The sequence below is a fragment of the Prionailurus viverrinus genome, chromosome X (assembly GCF_022837055.1).
Source record: "Prionailurus viverrinus isolate Anna chromosome X, UM_Priviv_1.0, whole genome shotgun sequence".
In the NCBI taxonomy this organism is placed as follows: domain Eukaryota; kingdom Metazoa; phylum Chordata; class Mammalia; order Carnivora; family Felidae; genus Prionailurus; species Prionailurus viverrinus.
Window position 1 is genome coordinate 21,790,925 of NC_062579.1, and position 22,707 is coordinate 21,813,631.

A 22,707-nucleotide genomic window follows, 5' to 3' on the forward strand; every position below is an offset into this window, starting at 1 on the left:
TTCAGCTTTGGCTGCTTATTGAAATTAACTGGGGAGCTTTTAAAAGCTCTTAATTAAAAAAAAAAACTATTAATTTCTATGTACTACTCCAGATCAGTTAAATCCAGGTATCAGATGATTCTGTTATGTAGCCAGCTTGAGAATCATAGTACCTGATCTTATTTATTCAATATTTTCACTTATAACATATTTATGGATGACTCAGTGATTCCAAAAATTTTAACAAGCACTAGAAGTTTCCTAATAGTTCTTTCTTCTTGTTTGTCGTGAGACACATTGAATTCGGCAGTGTGCCAAAATTTATTTCAATACCTACTTCAAGAACCTATCTCCTCTTCAAGGTGCTGCCTCTTCGTTCTTTTCTTTGTAAATACCATCACCATCCTCCCAGGATCTCTAGCTGGGAAATTAGCACTTACCTTTGTTTTCTTAATCTTCCTCACCTTGCCTTAAGTGGTTACCAGGACCTCTCTGGTCTACCTTAAAAATGTCTTTTGAATTTATTGTTATGCATACTACTTTCAGCTCTCCAGATGAATGCAATGTGCTTTAAGTGGTTTCTCTGCCTCTAGGTTTTTTCTGTTTTAGTTACTACTCCACACTGCTGCAGAGTGTCTACAATGGAGATAGTTCATTTCTATACATAAATGTCTTTGATGGGCCCTATTGCTCAGCAAAATGATGTCCAAAGACTTTGCTTGGCATACATGTCCCTTAAAAGCCAAGTTTCAACCTTTCATTCAACCTTTCATTCAGACTCATCTTGGGTGTTTGTCTCTGTAGGCACCTTGTGCTATATTCTCACCATCCTGTTTGCTGTTTGCAAATGAAAGTATGAATTTTCGTTATTCTTCCACTCTTTGTCCCTTTATCTGAAATAACTTTTTTACTGCCTATCTGAATAATACATAATTATTCTTTGAAGAAATCCAGTATATATTTACCATTCTTTTTACCTTTCTTCAATTACTCCATAGACAATTGTTTCAGTTAGCAATGCGGGGGGACAGGGGGGACTCCAAAAACTAAGTGGTTTAAAATGGCCACCATTCAATTTGTGTGTGATTTTGGAGGGTGGTCTGGACCCTACTGGATGGATGGTTCTGCTGTTTTTGCCTTGAGGCTGGAATGAACTAGGATGGAGGGTTGCCTGAGCCTGTCTCTCCATGAATTCTCAGGGCCACCCTTTCTTCAAGTGGTCTTTCTCACTGTGTCACCACCAGGATAGCTAGACCTTTTATGTGGTGACTCAGAAGGTATAACCACTGATCAGGCATCTGCTTGCATCATGATTACTAACATCCTAGTCACCAACTCTAGAGCCAACATTCAAGGAGACTTTACAAGTGCTTGAACACCATGGGGTATGTGATTCACTGGTGGGACCACCAAAATAAAAGTCCAGCAGTCTGCCTTTGGCCTCCTTTACATATGCTCATACATTTGTGCTTATGTAGATACAAACATATGTACATATGTACACTCACCCATTCCTAAGACCCTCAAAGTCTTATTATGGCATAGGGGTTAGGCTACAAGCCCCAGATTTCCTTATCTAAATCACTGTGTGTGTGAAAGAGGTTCTTCATACTTAGTTCCCTGAGGGCAACTAGTTTAGTGGCTCCTCCCGATCTGTGAGCTACAAAGATATTTTATGTAACCCTTGCACACCCAACATACAGTGGTCATTGAGGGATAAAATAACCAAATAGTCCCATTTGAAATGGAGGCAGGAGAATGGGAGATACAGAGAAGTCATTGGCCCATAGCAGTTGTAGGCACATATCACTAGTTTCTTGATTAGGGCCCAGTTCTGCTTGTGGGAGAGGTTTTCTGTGACTCTTGAGCTCGTGTTCTTCTTTTTCACAGACAGTAAAGGGTCCAGAGATGTCTTTCAATTTGAACTTTATCTGTATCTTTTATATAAACTAGTATGGTTCCTTAAAATGCTATGAGCCTTTTATTGTAATCCACTCCATTAAGCACTAGCCATACCTACAAATATCTTTAAGACAAATGCCTTTCTCCGTTGGTGTTCTAGTCAGAGTGCTGGAAGACAATGTGCTAAACATTTGCAGACACGCCTTTGCCTAGTTAGTCTTAGGGTATGTCTCATAGACCTTCTTAGCTACCTTCTCTTGGTGACAGAGAATGCACTGTATCCCAAACTTCTTATCGCTGGTATGTTTTCCCCCTCATAATCAATTTGAATTAGTGTTTGTCACAGAGAAGGCACCCAGAAAAAGTTAGTGATTGAAAGAATTTGTGTTATTTCACACTTAGGGGTTAGTGTTGTTAGAATACTTCGTGGAAAACGGTGCTGTAGTCAAAATTGCACCATTGTCTGATTTCTACAGTTTTCCATGAGAGGATTAAAGAATTCTGTTTTTTGTGACATCTCTTATCTGACACTAACATAAATTCTGAACTGTTTATCCTATATTATGATTTTTGGTACAACAGTTCATTTTATTCTTTCCCCGTAATATAACCTTCCTTTCACCAAGTGAAAGTAGACAGTGATATGGTAAGCCTAGAAGACCCATAATAAGTAACTGCTATACCATAGTATAAATAATTTAAGTCATTAATTTTAATCTGTATGATAGAATATAATTTTAATAGTTATTTTATGTGATTATTGTTTAAAAATGAAGTCATTCTTGGATCAAAGGATAAATAATGTCATCATCATTTTAGAAAGTTCTAAACATTTACACCCCCAAGGAGTCTTTATAATTTGCTCAGGGCAATCAGAGTCCATATAAATGTTTTATGTCCTATCCAGAAATTTTAATGATCATATGTATATGTGTTCTAAGGACCTGAAGTAGTTTTACAATCTTGGTTTCCTAATTGTTAAACTACCTCTCTTAATTGAAACCAGAGCATACCCTTGAGAATATCAGCTGTAATTTATAGGTTATAAAAAATGCAGTCAAACCTTCATAAGCTAGTTCTTTAAAAAAAAAATCCTATACGGCTGAAAATCCTTAAAATAAGGTTTCAAGTCTGGATAAAGAATCTCTTACGGATGATAGATTGAAATTTTAGAACTGAACATCACACACTGTTTCTCTACTCTTTTGGTGGGAACATACGTTTCTTGGCATACCAGGCTTCAAAGAGATTTTCCAGTTACATTATCCTGATAATGCTTGAGGAGATCATGCTGAAGTTGTAGATGCATATAGAACCAATCTATGTGTATCCTTTTTTACATGTTTAAGACATGAAAGTGTACTCCAAAGGATCAAACTGTTTATGAACAGGGCAACAATTAGCCAGATTTCTATCTTTCTGAGTGCTTTCTTTTCAGAAACAACAAACACAATGTTTGGAAGTAAAAGCCAAGAGCTCAGTGAATTGCCTATTCAATTTACTGATTTTTTTAACCATCCGGGAAATACTAGTCTTTACCATAACAGCCATTTCTTTCCCTTTTTTTATTAAGAAGATGAAATCATTGCTGCTGAGTGATGGTGGGGTGGTTTCTTAGATCCCCGGATTAAGAAAGGCTTTGTCTTATCTTTTCAAGTTTTCTAAGAGAGAAAGAGAACTCTGAAATCACTGGTGTCATGTTTCAGGGAAGAGAGAGACTTACGAATTTTCTCAAAAAGGTATCACGTTAATATGGAATAAGTAGGCCAGTTAAAAAGATACATTTGTAAAATAATTAGGTATATACCATTTAAATTTGAGTTCTAATGTATTCTATTTTTTCCTTTTTAATTAAAATTGATCACTATTAGCCCTTTACAGTCATGGATGTAACATGTGCATTTATCATGTTTTACAAACATTACTGGAAGTCCATGATATAATATAATTGGTAATTATCATGAGGAAATTTTTAAATTGCAAACAGTATGCACCAGGCATGCAGATCACTGATAACTCAGAACTTCATTGGTGGTTTTGGTTTTGTACTGTAATCATTATTTTTTATTTGTAAAAAATATTCCCCAAAGAAAAGCTAACTGCTAATGTTGGTACACTAAGTAAAGATAAAGTAAATTGGTCTAATAAGGTAATAGCAACTAATCAACAAAGCTTAGGATAAGAGAAAAAGTTGAATATGAAGCCAAGATTATTCAAGGTTTTTTCTAAGTCTAATTTTGTATATGGTTCCCAAGTAAAAAATATGAACAATAATTTCAGTGAATGTGGTAAAAAAACAATAAAGGGACTGATTGTTTTTAGAAGAGCTCATAAGAGACCTGTGATTTGAGCAGTACTTTGAAAAATAAACACAAGGCTAGGGAAAGTGTAATGCAGAAAGTTTTCTCTGTTAGGAATGTCTCATGAAGATTGGTACAAGAGAAATTAAATAATGATCTAGAGCAGGAATTGGCATGCTTTTTTCTGTAAAGGGCCATTTGGTAAAAAAATTTAGGCTCTGTAGGTCATATAGTCTTTATTGCAACTACTCAGCTCTGCTATAGCAAAACAGAGCCGTAGACAGCACATATAAACACATGGGTGTGGCTGTGTTCCAATAAAACTTTATTTGCAAAAACAGGTGATAGGATGGATCTGGCGTGCAGCTATAGTTTGCTGACCTCTTTTTTAGAAAATACCAGATAAACTGCAAATAGTTAAGGCAACAACAAAAACCGCTGCTGTTATTAACAAAGAAAAAACACACAGTCTATTCCTGATAGAATGAGTAGGTATGTTTTGTTGGAAAATGGGTTTTTGTACACAATGGTGAGAAGGATGACCATAAAGAATGTAAAACAGATGCTATGTCTTAAATGGCATGTAAGTGTCAAGCAGGAATAGAAAGATGAAAACATTTCTCTTGAATTACCTTGCAGCACGTGTTTGAATGTTTAGAGAAACTGGAACATGAAAAACAGGCAAGGAGTTTTTCTAATAATTGAGGCATGCGTGATGGGGACTAAGGTTAGAGTATTAATGGTGGAAATAACAAGGAAAGAAAAATATTCAAGATAACTTTTGGGAGTTAAAATTACACTATAGATGATACTTGATGGGGTGTTGAGAAACTGATTGAATATTGTTATGAGAAACAAATAAAAGGAAAAGAGATAGCAAGAGGCACATCTTAATGTTTTTCCAATACAAACCTAAACTTTTTCACCAACAATTCTTAGGGTCTTGAAAATAAAAATGCCTGGACTTTAAGCCATTCCACTAGTAAACCCATTTGTATAATTGCAACATCATTGCTTCCCCACATGCATTTGAATAAATAAGGAAAAGGGTCTAGGGTACTTTCTAGGTTCTCTCTTGGTCTACTCGTTAGTCTGTTCTTAAAAACTTAACTAAAGTGCATACTTTGCTCAGATATATTCTCCTTTCCACAATTAGCTTATCTTTTTAAATTGAGGGAAAACTGACATATAACATTAATTTCAGGTGTGCAACATAATGATTATATCTTTGTATACAATATGAAGTGATCACCACAATAAGTCTAGTTACCATGTGTCACCATCAAATGACCCTCTTCTCCCATTTTAACCACTTCCCCAATCTCTTCCCCTCTGATAACCATCAGTCTCTTCTCTGTACCTAAGAGTTTTGCTTTGTTTTAGTTCTTAGATTCCACATATAAATTAAATCATATTGTATTTGTCTTTTTCTGACTTATTTCACTTAGCATAATACCCTCAAGGTCCATCCATGTTGTTACAAATGGCAAGATTACTTTCTTTTCTATAGCTGGGTATTACCCCATTTTATATAGATAGCACATAATTCTTTACCCATTCATCTATCGATGGACACTTTGGTTGTTTCCATATCTTGGCTATGGTGAATAATGCTGCACTCAACTTAGGGGTTCATATATCTTTTCAAATTAGTGTTTTTGGATTTTTTTGGATAAATATTCAGAAGTGGAATTGCTGGATCACATGGGTAGTTCTACTTTTAGTTTTTTGAGGAACCTCCATACTATTTTCCATAGTGGCTGCACTAATTTGCATTCCCACCAACAGTACCTCAGCCTTCCCTTTTCTCCACATCTTCACCAACACTTATTATTTTTTGTCATTTTGATAATAGCCATTCTAACAGGTATGAGATGTATCTCAAATCCATGAGCACTGAATATCCATTTGTGTCTTCTTCACTTTCTCTCATCAATGTGTTACCGTTTTCAGTGTATAGGTCTTTTATCTCCTTGGTTAAATTTATTGCTATATATTTTATTCTTTTCGATGCATTTGTAAATGGGATTGTTTTCTTAATTTTGCTTTCCATTCTTTGGTTTTTAGTGTACAGAAATGTAATGGATCTCTATATATTTATTTTGTACGTTGAACTTTACTGAATTCATTTATTAGTTATAACAGCTTTTTGGTGTAGTCTTTAGGATTTTCTATATATAGTATCATGTCATTTGCAAATAGGACAGTTTCACTTCTTTGTTTCCAGTTCGGATGTCTTTTTTTTTTTTGACTAACTCCTGTGGTTAGAACTCCCAATATTATGTTGAATATAAGTTCTAGAGTTGTCATCCTTGTTTTCTTCCTGATCTTAGAGGAAAAGCTTTAAGCTTTTCACAGTTGAGTATGATGTTATCTGTGGGTTTGCCATATATGACCTTTATTAGGTTGCAGTATGTGTCCTCTTCACCCACTTTGATGAAAGTTTTATAATAAATGGATGTTGTGTTTGGTCAAATGCTTTTTCTGCATCTGTTGAGATGGTCATATGATTTTTATCCTTTATTTTGTTAAGTGGTGTATCATATTGATTTGAAGATGTTGAACCATCCTTGCATTCATAGAATAAATCCCATTTGATCAAGCCATATGATTTTTTAAGCATTGTTGAATTGAGTTTGTTAATATTTTGTTGAGATTTTTTGGGTCTATATTCTTCAGGAATATTGGCCTGTAATTTTCTATTTTTGTGGTGTCCTTGTCTGGGTCAGTATCAGGGCAATGTTGGTCTCTTAAAATGAGTTTGGAAGTGTTCCCTCCTTTTCATTTTTTTGAAGATTTTCAGAAGGATAGATATTAAATCTTTGAATGTTTGGTAGAATTAGCCAGTGACCCTGTCTGGTCCTGGACTTTTGTTTGTTGGGAGGTTTTTAATTATTGATTCAACTACTTACTAGAAATTTATCTGTTTATATTTTCTATTTCTTCATGATTTAGTCTTGGAAGATTGTAAATTTCTATGAATTTTTCCATTTCTTCTTGATTGCCTAATTTGTTGGTGTGTAATTCATCATAGTGATCTCTTACGGTCTTTTGTATTTCTGTGGTATTAGCTGTAACTGCTCTTTCATTTCCAATTTTATTTATTTAAGCCCTCTTTTTTTTCTTGATGAGTTTAGCTAAAGGTATTTTCTTTATCTTTTCAAAGAGCCACCTCTTAGTTTAACTGGTATTTTCTACTGTCTTTTTAATCTCCATTTCATTTATTTCCACCTTGATCTAATTATTATTTCATTCCTTGTAGTACCTTTGGGCTTCATTTGTTCTTCTTTATCTAGTTCCTTTATAAGTTAAATTGTTTATTTGAGATTACTCTTATTTCTTGAGATTGGTCTGTATTGCTATGTAGTTACTTCTTAGAATCAATTTTGCTGCATTCCATAGATTCTGGTATGTTGTATTTCTGCTTTAATTTGTCTCTAGGTATTTATTTTTATTTCTCCTTTGATTTCTTCTGTGACCCAATAGTCGTTCAGTAACATGTTTTAATCTCCATGTGTTTGTAGTTTTTCCAGTTTTCTTCTTGTAATTGATTTCTAGTTTTATATGATCGTGGTTGGTAAAGATGCTTAATATGATTTCAGTCTTGTATAATTTACTGTGACTTGTTTTGTGGCCTAAGCGGTGATGTCTCCTGGATAATGACCCATGTGCATTTGAGAAGAACGTGTATTGCACTGCTTTTGGGTGGAATGTTCTGTATTTATCTATTAAGTCCTTCTGGTCTAATGTGTCATTTAAAACCAGTGTTTTCCGATTGATTTCTTTCTCTGGATGATTCATTCATTGCTATAAGTGTGTTATTAAAATGCCCTCCTATTATTGTGTTGTTATCAGTTTTTCCCTTTAGATCTGTTAATATTTGCGTTATATATAATGTTGCTCTTATGTTGAGTGCATATATATTTATAAGTGTTAAATCTTTTTGACAGATTGACCCCTTTGTCATTATGTAGTGCCCCTTTTTGTCTTTTATCACAATCTGTTTTGAAGTCTGTTTTGTCTGCTGTGAGTATTATTATGCTTGTGTTCTTTTTGTTTTCATTTCCATGGAATATATTTTCCCATTCCTTCACTCTCAGTCTTGTGTGTGTCCTTTCTTCTGAAGTGAGTCTCTTGTTGGCAGCATGTAGATGTGTCTTGATTATCATCCTTCCAGCCACTCTGTGTCTTTTGGTTAGAGAATTTAGTGTGTTTACATTTAAAGCAGAATCAGACCTGTAAATAAAGAGAACAAACTAATGGTTACCAGAGAGAGGGAGATGGGGAGATGAGCAAAATGAGTGAATTGGAGTGGGAGATACAAGCTTCCAGTTATGGAATGACTAAATCACAGGAATAAAAGGCACAAAGAATATTGTCAGTAATATTCAGTAGTCAATACAGAGCTAATGTAAGGTGACAGACAGTAGCTACACTTGTGTTGAGCATAGCATAATGTATAAACTTGTCAAATCACTATGTTGTACACCTGAAACTAACGTAACATTGTCTGTCAACCACACTGAAATAAAAAAAATCATTAAAAAAATGCTTGTTGATAGGTATGTACTTACTGGCATCTTGTTCATTGTTTTCTGGCTCTACGTGAGGTTATTCTTTCTTCCTTCCTCCTCTCGACCTCTTCCTTTGTGGTTTGATGACCTCCTGGTTATGTTTAGATTCCTTTCTCATTTTCTTGTGCATATTTGCTGTATATTTTTGCTTTGTGACTCCTGTGAGATTCATGTATGTCACCTTTTGTATATAACAGTCTACTTTAAGTTGATAGCAACTTAAATATGAACATTCCAAAAGTACATTTTTACTCCCTCCCCTTGTTTTATGTCAGTTTTGACATTTTTTTATTTTATGTACCCCTTAAGTAATTACTGTATTTTTACTTACGTTCACTCCTTTTGTCTTTTACCTCCTTAGTAGCTTCATAAGTGATGAATTTACTACCTGTACCATATATTTACCTTTACCAGTGAGATTTTTGCTTTGTTATGTTTTCTTGTTATTAATTAGTGCCATTTCTTTTCAGCTTAGAGAAGTCCCTTTGACATCTTGCAAGGCCAATTTATTGGTGATAAACTCTTTTAACTGTTGCTTGTCTGAAAAACTCTTTATCTCTTCTTCAGATCTGAATGATAATGTTGCTGGAAAGAGCATTCGTGGTAGGAAGTTTTTTGGTTTTTTTTTTCCTTTCAGAAGTTTGAATATGCCATACTACTTTCTGGCCTACAAAGTTTCTGCCGGGAAATCTGCTGATAGCCTATGAGGGTTCCCTTGTTTCTAAACTTGTGTTTTCTTCTTGCTGCTTTTAAGATTATTTTTTTTCCTTTAACTTTTGACATTTTAACTATCATATGCTTTGATGTCGTTCTCTTTGGGTTCATGTTCTTTGGAACTCTCTTAGCTTCCTGGACCCAAATGTCTGTTTTCTTCCCCGGGTTAGGGACATTTTCAGGCATTATTTCTTCAAGTAAGTTTTCTGTCCCTTTGTCTCTTCTCCTTCTGGGACCCTTATAATGTAAATGTTATTCCTTTTGATGTTGTTCTAGAGGTCCCTTACATTGTGTCCATTTTTAAAAATTATTATTTTTTTCTTTTTGCTGCTCTGTCTGGGTGAGTTCCATTGCAGTATCTTTGGGCTCACTGACCCATACTTCTATTTCATCCATTCTGCTGTTGAAATCTTCTAATGTATCTTTCAGCTCATTTATGGGGTTCTTCAGCTCTTTGACTTCTGTTTTAAACTTTTTTATGTTTTCTCTTTGTTTACCTTCTCACTTTGTTTATTCATTCTTTTTCTAAGTTTGGTGAGCATTTTTATGGCCATTGCTTTGAATTCTTTATCAAGTAGGTTACTTATTGCCATGTAGTTTAGGACTTTTTCTTGAGGTTTTTTCTTCTTCTTCCATTCAGAACATATTTGTCTGTTTCCTCATTTTGCTTGACTCTGTGTGTTTGTTTCTGAGTATTAGCTGAAACAGCTACCTCTTTCAGTCTTGACGGAGTGGCCTTGTAATAGGCAATTAACCTTATTGTTCAACATTGCCCTAGTTCTTGGTTGTCTCTTATACCTTTGTGGTTGTTTAAACCACTTGATTTATTCTTGATATGCCTTATTCTTGAGGGTATGCCAGGACTTGTCAGTGATCCAAGGCTAAGAATCTTATTTAGCTCCTAGTTTCAGTCTGATTAGAACCTAGACTTTCAGGCAGCATACTTTCAGGCAGCATCTTTTTTTTTTTTTTCAACGTTTATTTATTTTTGGGACAGAGAGAGACAGAACATGAACGGGGGAGGGGCAGAGAGAGAGGGAGACACAGAATCGGAAACAGGCTCCAGGCTCCGAGCCATCAGCCCAGAGCCTGACGCGGGGCTCGAACTCACGGACCGCGAGATCGTGACCTGGCTGAAGTCGGACGCTTAACCGACTGCGCCACCCAGGCGCCCCAGGCAGCATCTTTTAAGCTATGCAAATATGTATAGTCCTGTGGGGCCACAGTCACAACCTCAGCTGGTCTTCAGACCAGGAGATCTGGAGGTTTCCCCTGGGCAACAGTTGCAAGAATGGGGCTCCATATGAGTGTATAAGCTCCTTTTTGGGAAATCTCATCAAGCTGTAGTGAGGCCAAAGGAGACCTCAATGATAGTGTCCCCTAGGCTGTGTTCCCTGACCACTCCTCACTAGCCTCTAGATGTGCGGTAAGCCTGAAGCCTGCCCCTCAAGCTGAAGCTCCAGGATGAGTAAAAAGGCCTGTTTCATAGGAAGATGGGGTGTGTTACAATCTGCTGTCTGTGCCCTGCCCTGGTGACAGTAGCCTGCCAAGAATTGTCTCTCTGATTGTTTCACTTTTATGGGGACCAGAAACATAGGCTTCCCTCAACACCAGAGCCAGGCTCTCATGGGGTATCCCCTATGTGGACTTCACGTGCCCCTGGGCTTTAGCAGGCTCCAGAAGAGCCTGGGTTCTGGGAAAACCCACTGGCTTCAACAGAGCCACAGGCAAGTACAGGACTGGGGCAATGCCATCAACTGAAGTGGGACTGTGGGAGAGCCTGTGGGTGAGCAGTCTTGCTGGCTGCAGTGGAGCTTTTGGAATATACAGGGAAAGAGCAGCCTACTGGCTGCAGTAGGGCTGCAGGAGAGCAGGGTCACAGGAGAGCATGGGGTTGGGGCAAGCTGGCTGGTTCCAGCAATAAAGAAGGAATGCATAAATGGCACCTCCCAGTTCCAGCACTAGCAAGGTGCAGTGAGAATGCATAAATAGTGCCTGCCATCCTTTACATTCCCAGAGAAAGTCCCAGCTGACCCCTGTGCTTCCAGTAGACATTTTAAGATTAGCCAATGAATCTTAGTCAGGTATGGTCCAGTTGCTTTTCAAATTGCTGCTTTTGTGCCGTAGACCATTAGCTTCTTAAAGGCAGAGAATAAATGTTTTGTTCACCTTTGCATCTCAGATAATGCATATATGGCCAGTGAGATCTGAACACAGAAAAATCTTTTGATCGGTTGTCACAGTTAGAGGATGGGCTATTTTTTTTAATTTAAAAATTGTATTGAATATATTTGACATATAATGTGTAAATTTATAGTGTACAATATGTTAACATGATATATGTATATATTATAATATAATATTATTGTAGCAATATTTAGCACCTCTGTCATATGACACAACTCTAGTACAGTATTGATGTCTATATCCAATACACTGTACATTAATTAGATGTGTATGTCTTATTTACTCTCCCCTACAACTTTGTACCCTTGAATGATATCAGTCTATCCCCCACCCCACATCCCCTGGTAACCACCATTTTACTCTGAGTTTGACTTTTTTAGATTTCACACACATATAAGTGATATCTTACAGTACTTGTCTTTCTCTGTCTTACTTATCTTATTTAGCATGATGTGCCCAAGGTCCATCCATGTTGTCATGAGTGGCAGAAAATTCCCCTTTCTTGGAGCTGTATAATGTTCCATTGTATGTGTATGTCCCCCTTCTTTTTTATCCATTCATCCACTTATGGGCATTTAGGTTTTTAACATGTCTTGGCTTTTGTGAATAATGCTGCAGTAACATGGGAATGCAGATATCTCTTGAAAATCCTGTTTCCATTTTCCTTGATTATATCCCAAAAAATGGGATTTTTAGATTACATGGTAGATCTATTTTTAATTTTTTGAGGAACCTCCATATTGTTTTCCATAGCAATTGGGCCAATTTACTTTTGTACCATTAGTGTCTATAAGGGTGAGAACAGGTGTTTATATATAACAAGAATCTTGGAAATAACAGGACTTTAAAGAATTGAATTGAAGTTCAGACTTTATATGGTATGTGCATAATTATCTAGGCCTCAGGTTTCTTCTGTAGCTTTACTCTGTTCTCCCTGAGGTATGGTGCTCATCCTTGATATTTTCCAAGATGAATCTTTAGCCATCATATCCATGCTATTATAAGCACCAAGATATAATGAAAGAACAATGAAAGAACATGGTCCTTCGCACCTTTAAGAACAAATTCCAGCAGTTACTCACATCCCTTATACTTACATCTCATAGGCCAGAGCTTGTTCACATAATTACATCACACTGTAGTGGTGGCTCAGATATGTAGTTTTTATTATTAGTGCTCATGTACCTGATAACAGTGCAGAAGGCATATTACTAAGAACCTTAAATTCTTTTCCCTAGAAGAAAAGCCTGAGATGGGAATTTTTGTACAAGTGAAATACGGAGAGAGTACTCTCAGGAGTAAACCTACAGGGGAAAATGCCAGACAAAGATTTGTTTTCAAAAGTCTAGCCTCAGCCTGATCCCACGGGGAGCTATGGAATGTAAATTTTAACACAGAATTTATTCTGCCTTGAAGTGAGAGTCCAGGACCTGCATTGTTCAGTCATTTCTGTCCAAGTTGCTCTGGTCATGCTAAGGCAATTCTCAGGAAGAGGGTAGAGGTGTGAGCCTTGACCAGTCAACACCCACAGCAGCTGGGGAATGGGTACAAAAGCTAGTGAGGAAATTCTGAGTGGCATACCTAAAACGTCTGCTATGCTGAGGAAGAAGGGGAAATAGATATTGAGGGACAATTAGTAGGCATTTTTGCCACATATATTGAAATGACCCAATATCCTATTTTTGTTTTATACTTGGTAAACTCTCTATCAGTATTTGTTGAACGAGTGATACATATTCTTTTTTTTTATTATTATTCAATTACTCAGCATACCGTGTAGTCTTGGCTTCAGGAGTAAAACCCAGTGATTGATCTCTTACATATGACACCCAGTGCTCATCCCAAAACGTGCCCTTCTTAGTGTCCATCACCTTTTTAGCTCATCTCCCCACCTACCTCCCCTACAGCAACCCTCAGTTCTCTGTATTTAGGAGTCAATTATGGTTTGCCTCCGTCTCTGTTTTTATCTTATTTTTCCTTCCCTTCCCCTCTGTTCATCTGTTGAGTTTCTCAAATTCCATGTATGAGTGAAATCATATGATATCTGTCTTTCTCTGACTGACTTATTTCACTTAGCATAATACCTTCCAGTTCAATCCCTGTTGTTGCAAATGGCAAGATTCTGTTCTTTTTAATCACCAAGTAGTATTCCTTTGTATACACATACCACATCTTCTTTATCCATTCATCATTTGATGGACATTTGGGTTCTTTCCATAGTTTGCCTATTGTTGATAATACTGCTGTACACATGAGGGTACATGTACCCCTGTGAATCAGCATTTTTGTATCCTTTGGATAAATATCTAGTAATGCCATTGCTGGGTCATAGGGTAGTTGTATTTTTAATTTTTTGGCCAACCTCCATACTGTTTTCCAGGGTGGCTGCACCAATTTGTATTCCCACCTGCAGTGCAAAAACGTTCCCCTTTCCTGTCGTCCCCAACATCTTTTGTTTCCTGAGTTGTTCATTTCAGCCATTCTGACAGGTATGAGGTGGTATCTAATTATGGTTTTGATTTGTATTTCCCTCATGATGAGTCATGGTGAGTATTGTTTCATGTGTCTGTTTGCCATCTGGATGTCTTCTTTGGAAAAGTGTCTATTCATATTTTCTGCCCATTTCTTCACTGGATTATTTGTTTTTCAGGTGTTGAATTTGGTAAGTTCTTTATAGATTTTGGATACTGACCCTTTATCCAGTATGTAATTTGCAAATATCTTCTCCCACTCTGTCAGTTGCCTTTTTGTTTTGTTGATTATTTTCCTTCACTGTGCAGAAGCTTTTTATCTTGATGAGATCCCGATAGTTCAGTTTTGCTTTTATCTCCCTTGCCTCCAGAGACATGCCAAGTAAGAAGTTTCTGTGACAGTCTACTATTTTTTTTGTTTCCAAAACCTACCTTCTTTAAAATCTTGAATTAATTAAGAAATATTAATATTCTTAGTACCACCATACCTATCCCTAGCATTTATATCCTCCCCTCAGTAGCTGCCTCTGCTCAGTTTCTCGGTCGCATTCACAACCAATTATAGAAATATCCTCATCAACGTTTCTGAAGAGGAATTGACTGGCAAAATCTCTGATCTTTCAAATATTTTAAATTCTGGTTCCTAGAAAATTTCTCAAATGCCTAAGAAATAAACAGATCACAAGTTTGCCATGATCAAGATACATACAAACTCCTTATATTCATATTCTATAAATCTTAGGTGAAGAATCAGTATGACTTTTCTCATCAGTTTGCTGTGGCCTAGATTTATTCACGTTTTTTTACAGTTGTGTTTCTGGCTTTCAGGCAGTTCTCCATTTAGTAACTGCTTCAGGATATAGAATCCAAGGCTATAAAACAAAAACTTAAAAGAAGTAACTGAATAAGCATTTAACTGATTTCATTATATCTCACAATTATATATCTGGAGCTATCCATTTTCTCTCATGAAGGTTATAAAAGACAGTCCTACAAAAGACTCAAGGTTGTGGAGTGAATGAGTAATATTTGAAGTCTAGCCCAATGGTTTCAGGAAAATATATTTTCATAAAGCCAAAAAAGAAAAAAAAAGGAGAAGAAAACATCATCTTTTCAAGGCAATATCACAAAATTAGTTATATTTTATATTACAGAAAAGTGACTTAAGTAAGAGAGTTTATTCCCTCATATAAAGTAGTTTTAAAGTAGGCATTCCTGAACTATGTACGATAGTTCAAGGGTTTGGCGAAGCCTAGGCTCCATTGCTTTATATCCTGCCATTCTCAGCATGTGACTTCTTTTCACAAGGTTACTCCATGGTCTTAGTACCACTGAAGAATGAAATTTTAATGTTATTTAATTTTAAGTAACTACATATGGATCTTAGCCTTTGTTTGAAAATGGTAATGTCACATCACTGTTGACTGTTTCCTAGGCTATAAACTGTGTTATGTATATACAGGCCTTATTTAGCTCAGAATTCATGTAAAATAGATATGGAAAGGATATTCAACCACAAAACTAATATTTAGAAATGCAGAAAATCAAGCTAGATCCTCTGATTCCATAATCACTGATACTCATAAATATTTATTTCTTTAAAAGATTTTATAATTAGGTGATGGATGTATTATCTTGATCTTGGTAATCATTTCACCATGTACATATATAGCAAATCATCCCACCGTATACTTTTAAACATATACAATTATATCTATCTATTTTTCCTGAATAAACTATTAAAAATATTTTATAATTGACTTATTTTTTGAGTTTTCAGGCAGACCTTCCTCTTTTTGCTTCAAATAAGTAAGTTTTTTACACAGTTATTTCAAGTCATTTTGGATGGTTTTGGTATTTGAAGAATTGTTGAACCATCTCACAACATATTTTTACCCCATGTATTCTACATATTGAGGCTTAGGCTGTCTTTTTGGCTTTGACTCTTTAAACCAATCTACTAAGTGGTAAAAATAGACATTAATTTTTATTCAAACAAAAACACTATTTCTTTTACTGAAGAAGTTTTACAGTTAAATCAAGTTGCTGTCGTTAATTTGGCTAGTAATTTTTGATACTGTATTCATTGTGAATTGAATGTATTTTCCAGATTATTAAGCACCTACTATAAACCAGTCAGTCACTGGGCCAGCCATCAGGAGCACAACAGCGGATGAAGCCAGACTAGGCTCCTCCTATAGCTGGAGGTCCATTTTGGAAAAGAGTCTTTGATACAACAATTAGTTGTGCCCTGACTCTTAAGAAGGAAAAGAACTGGGTGTCTTGAAATCACCTACCAGGCTGACCTAGCCCACTTGGTATATAGCTCACCTTCAAAGGCTATGTTCTTCCAACTGAAATCCAAGTATTTCTGGAGTTACACAAAGAATTTCCAAAGGGTGCACCACAAAGTCCTTTGAAGGGAATTCATCTCCTGAAGCTTAACTCCCGCATGTAATTCTTGTCTAAAATTGCCTGATAACTCAGAATAGAACTTTTGTCATTTTACAAAAGAAAGGCGCACCTTTCTCCCTTCCCAAATTGCACTATCATATATTGCCCCTGGATATAAAAAGGACTTAGCTGCCAAACAAAGAGATAATCTGAAATATTAGTTTGAAAAATCAGGTCTTTTAAATTCAGGGATCTTCCTCTCCTGTCTTAAAGTATTCTGGCAAAAATGGGGCGCCTGGGTGGCGCAGTCGGTTGGGCGTCCGACTTCAGCCAGGTCACGATCTCACGGTCTGTGAGTTCGAGCCCCGCGTCGGGCTCTGGGCTGATGGCTCAGAGCCTGGAGCCTGTTTCCGATTCTGTGTCTCCCTCTCTCTCTGCCCCTCGCCCGTTCATGCTCTGTCTCTCTCTGTCCCAAAAATAAATAAACGTTGAAAAAAAAATAAAAAAAAAAAAAAAAGTATTCTGGCAAAATTGAAGCTTAATCCAAACTGGTATATTCTTAATTCAGATTAGCCAAAGCAGTACATAGTAGCAACACTGGCATAAGTGTAATTGGAATGTTTTATAGAAGTATTGTGTTTTCAAGATGCATTTGATAAAATCCAGGGATAAATTTTACTTGTTTTCTTTGATGTGCACTATGACCCCCAACAAACAGTGAAAGCCTAGTTTGTTAAATCATGCAATGAAATATTTTTACAATTATCTTAGTTCTTATAGTATTTAATATTTTCTCCCTCTTATTAACAAATAAATAAACATCTTTAAATTTACAAAATAATAAATGTTAACCTAAATCACTTAAAGCATTTTTCCAAGCTCTTCTAAGACAATGGTGGCAAAAACAAACTTGAAAACCACTGCTCAGTGTTTCTAAAATTATGGTCTGATGTATAATTAGATTGAAAAATCACTAGTGGCGCTAGTTAACAGCAACCACAAAGAAGATCCCTGGATCCCACCACCCACCTATTGAATCAGAATTTCTGGGGAAACAAGGGCCGGGGATCTGATAGTTCAATGTGCATGCAAAACTTTTTTATCCACATTAAATTTGAGAATTTATATTCAGGCGTTGGTGATCCTTGCAAGAGAGTTCTATCCCATGCAGATTGAAGGACCGCAAGGTGCTTTATAAAGCCATGCATGTACAAAGAGTTTTTTGATGCAGGGCACCCGGCATCTGACATAGTACCCAGGGCACAGTAGATTGAAAGTGAAAGAGTACAAGTTACATACCTCCTTCTAAAATATTAGAAGATTGTATATAAAGGATCCCTCTTCCTTCTAACTGATGTTAAAAATGTATTCTGTAGTTAATGTTTTTACAAAGACTACCTTTTCAGCTAAATTTAATTTTCAAATGAAATCATAGGAAGTGAAGTCATAGCGGGGTGCCTTCCAGATTCCACTGCTGTGATCTTCAAATGAATGAGCACTGCAGATTATTCAACCTTCTGAAAAGTTCTTAATTAAGAAAACCCATAGTGTGCAGAGTTACAGCCTGTGTGTTAACCTTGTTGACATGGTGTAGAAACTCCACGTAGACATCTTGTACAAAAGAAGGAAAATGTTCTGGTTCCTAAATTGGAATTTCCAAGTAATTATGCTTCTAATGAAAATTGCTTTTATGGATGTCTGTTCAAAGGCTTTGGTTTACAAAGTAAAAATTCAAAAATATCAAACTTTTTTGATCAGTGAATATTGTTTTCATTAATTAGGTGAATGTGACAGCTCTGTCTTTACCCTAATAGCCCCCCTGGAGGAAATAACATTTTTGTTTGTCTAAACAGTACTAATGACTTCTCTAAAATTAGAGTTTAAGACCTTTAACTCTAGAGTGCACCGCTCTGTGTCCTTGACTCTGATGTTTGTCATGAATATTAATTTCTGATCTTAAAGTCAAGCCATGAAATTTTATACATTGTCATACCTTTCCCTTGACAATTTTGGTAATTGCCATAATTTCCTCATCAGCAAGAGTTGTTTGTGGCTTCCCTGGTTTAACAAGGCTTTAAAATTGGCAGCTCTGAATTCTCTCATTTGTTTCAGTGTGAAGCCTGTAGACTTGTTTGCTTTCAGCAGTAACTAGACCTCTGATCTTAAAAGAATTATGGTTTTTGTTGGTGCCATTACATGATAAAGGACTCAGTGCATTTTTTTTTTCATTACAGGTTCTAATCACTACCTTTGGGATTACTTTCCTATTAGAGGAGATTTATGTCCACAGTTCTTACCTTTTCTCTGTTCCTGACATAAAAATATTTTTTTTCCACAAGATGTCTATTATTTTCTTTAAAATTTGATTCATTGCTAGTAGCTGACCCTCAGATATCAGGCTATATGTGTTCAGATTGTTCGTCAGTACCTAACATTAAAATGACTTACACAGTATACAAACTGACATGCATATATACTTAAACACACATATACATATTTTAATATATGCAATTCAGTTGGAATAGTATTCTGTTGTGTTTATTTGTACTTTCAACAAAGATTTATCGAACCCTTACTAAGCATCAGACACATTTTTGTCTGACGATAGAGAGAAAAACGGAGAAGACACAAATTGGCCTGAAGACACCACAGTCAACGAGGGAAGACAGACTCATCAACAATTATCTGTATCACTGTATGGCAAATGCTGTTAGAGATCTGATGACAAAGTGCAATTGCAAGCATAAAGATTCATGATGGCTACACAGAACAGGATGCATTGAGCATGCATGAGATGAAATTTTCTTGACAGAGCAATGGAAAGGACATTCTCTTTTACACAGTGGAAATGGCTCAGTGGCAGCCATGGTGATTTGGGAAAAGGTGCTTTGAGAAGGGAAGCACAATAGATGTATTTAGCCAGAATGAAAAGTGCAAGGTGGTACATGGGAAGGTACAGAAGAAGTTAGAAAGGAAGCTTGTAGATAGGTTGCAGAAATACCTGTGAATAGGATCCCAGGCTCTGAAGTTTTAGTTTTTCCTTAGAAGATGGAGACATTGATCCAAGATGGTCTAAATGCCATAGAGAAATTTGCTCTGGGTATTTAGTCATCTGACAAATATTTAATAAATTATTTCTGAGAGCTCTTCTTTGCCAGGTGAATGGCTAAGAATCAGAGCCAAAGTTTATTTTCTGAAGAAGCTTATAGTCTTTGAGGGAGAAAACTAATTAAGTCAACAATTTATGTCTAATATAACAAAGGCGATGAGAGAGGAAGCAACAGAGTGTAATGGACATATAGATGAGTCATGTGATTCAGAAAAAAAACCACAAAGGGTTCTTTAAGATATAAGTGTTTAGTTTTGATGCAGGAGTAAAACTTAGCTAGATGAAAAACAAGGTTTGGAGGAGATCATAGGAAAATAGTCTAAGCCTAGAATCATTACACATGCCTTCTAATTTTCTATGACTGGAGTAAAGTGTCCATGACGTGAGGTGTTCTGAGATGTGCCCATAGAAGTAGGAAAGGATCATTTCATGATATTGGATACAAAACTAAAAAGGTAACACTTTATACTAAAAGATATAGGAAGCCAGTAAAAGACTTTAAGCAGATAGATAACAAAATCAGATTTGAGTTTTGGGGAGCTCATTCGGCAGCTTTGTGTTAAGAAATTGGCCGAGAGTTTGGAGCAACACTTAACTACAGGGTTGTCATAGATTGTATTCCCCAAGAAGCAGACCCTCAGGAAGAATCACCAGAGAAATGATATGGGGACTAGAAGGAAACTATTAAAATGTTCATTATAAAGCCATTTACTCCTGCGGCCAGTTTTGGAAATTAGGTCCCCTGGAAAACTCTGGGAGAAAATGTAGACACACCTTCAGAGTTATCACAACCAAGGGGAGAGGAAGCTGGGTTATTTTTCCTCTAATTCTACATCTGTCCCTTGTTAAGGGCTTCTTCTAGAAGTATTATCTCTCCAGCATTTCTGGGTAGTCCTTCATGCAGACTCACCTTGGTCCCGAGCCAGACATAAGCCCTCAGACTGAAGGTTTCAGGTGTTTGTAGGAAGCAGCCTTCATATGGTTGCCCTATGGGTGTAGTATTGGCATCGTCAGCTACAAGGGCTAATCACATGGGATGTATTGAGGGTCTGGACTTAGGCCATAATAGTGGGAATCTAGAGAAGTCCAGGAGAACTACTAGGTCATCACTTTAATAGGATTTGACTATGGATTCATTGTTAGGAATGAATCATCAATGATGACTTCCTAGAGATTAGATAGATTTAAAAAAATTTTGAGTATAATTGACACATAATGTTAAATTAGTTAAAGGTGTACAGCATAGTGATTTGATAAGTTTATACATTATATGATGCTCACCACATGTGTAGCTATCATGTGTCACCATGCATGTGATATGACAGTGTCACTGACTGTATTCCCTTTGTTGTGCCTTTTATTCCCATGACTTACTCATTCCATAACTGGAACCTGTATCTCTCACTCCCCTTCACCTATTCTGCCCATCCTCTTACCCTCCACCCTTCTAGCAACCATCAGCTTGTTCTTAGTATTTATAGGTCTGATTCTGCTATTTATTTATTCATTTGTGTTGTCTTTACATTCCACAAATAAGTAAAATCATACGGCATTTGTCTTTCTCAGTCTGACTTATTTCACTTAGCATAATATTCTCTAGGTTCATCTGTGTTACTGCGAATGGCAAGATCTCATCCCTTTTTGTGGATGAGTAATATTTAATTAACTTAATATTTAATATATATATGTATATACATATATATATATTACTTATGTTAAGCATTTTTTCATGTGTCTGTTGGCCATGTGTATGTCTTCTTTAGAAGAATGTCTGTTCAAGTCCTCTACCCATTTTCTTAATCAGATTGTTTTTTTTTTCTTTTTGGTGTTGAGTTGTGGAAGTTCTTTATGTATTTTGGATATTAACCCATTATCAGATATATAATTTGCAAATATCTTCTCCCATTCACTTGGTTGCCTTTTTGTTTTCTTGACAGTTTTCTTTGCTGTGCAAGGTTTTTTATTTTGATGTAGTGCTACTAGTTTATTGTTGCTTTTTCTCCCCCTTGCCTTAGGAACCGTATCTAGAAAAGTGATGCTATGGTTGATGTAGAGAAATTACTGTCTGTCCTCTCTTCTTGGATTTCTATGGTCTCAGGTTTCACATTGACGTCTTTAATCCATTCTGAGGTTTTTTTTTTTTTTCATGTATGGTGTTTTAAAGTGGTCCAATTTCATTTTTTTTCTTTTTTTTTACTAGTAGCTGTCTCACTTTCTCGACACCATTTGTTGAAGAGACTGTCTTTTCCCCATTGTATATTCTTGCCTCCTTTGTCATAGATTAATGCCAACATAAGTGTGGGTTTACTTCTTGGCTGTCTCTTCTGATCTGTTGATCTATGTGTCTACTTTTTGGGCAGTAATATACTATTTTGATTACTACAGCTTTGTAGTATATCTTGAAATCTCTAATTGTGATACCTCCAGCTTTGTTTTTCTTTCTCAAGATTGCTTTGGCTATTAGGGGTCTTTTGTGCTTGCATATAAATGTTAGTATTATTTGTTCTAGTTTTGTGAAAAATGCTGTTGGTATTTTGAGAGAGATTTCTTTGAATCTGTAGATTACTTTGGGTAGTAGAGGCATATTAGCAATATTAATTTTTCCAATCTCTGGATGTGGAATATCTTTCCATTTGTTTATGTCATCTTTAATTTCTTTCATAAGTGTTTTATAGTTGCAGAATTCAGGTTTTTTACCGCTTTGGTTAAGTTTATTCCTAGGTATTTCATTCTTTTTGATACAGTGGTAAATGGAGTTGCTTTTAAAGTCTTTCTTTTCGCTACATTATTTGTGTATATAAATGCTACTGATTTCTGCCTATTGATTTTGTATCCTGCACCTTTACTCAATTCATCTATTACTAGTAGTAGTTCTTTTTTGGTGGAATCTTTAGCATTTTCTATGTATAATATAATGCCACCTGTGTATTGTGACAGTTTAACTTCTTTACCAGTATGGATGCCTGTTACTTTTTTTTTAAAAATCTGATTGCTACAGCTAGGATCTTCTGTATTATGTTGGAAAAAAAGTGCTGAGAGTAGACATCCTTGTCTTGTTTCTGATCTTAGAGGAAAAG

At 36.1% G+C, this 22,707-nt stretch overlaps 2 protein-coding genes across 2 annotated transcripts in view; one reads left to right on the forward strand and one right to left on the reverse strand.

Annotated features, from left to right (window-relative positions):
• IL1RAPL1 (interleukin 1 receptor accessory protein like 1) overlaps positions 1-22,707 on the forward strand; it is a 678,538-nt gene that overhangs the window by 32,758 nt on the left and 623,073 nt on the right. The gene's annotated exons all lie outside the window — the stretch shown is intronic.
• The window catches only part of LOC125157674 (transcription factor SPT20 homolog), a 67,848-nt gene continuing 60,061 nt past the window's right edge, over positions 14,921-22,707 (reverse strand). Inside the window, exons 5-7 of the mRNA XM_047844616.1 lie at positions 20,541-20,653; positions 16,425-16,498; positions 14,921-14,999 (exon numbers count right to left, since the gene is read on the reverse strand). Of these exons, the coding sequence (XP_047700572.1) occupies positions 14,921-14,999; positions 16,425-16,498; positions 20,541-20,653 (266 nt within the window). The remainder of the gene's footprint in view (positions 15,000-16,424; positions 16,499-20,540; positions 20,654-22,707) is intronic.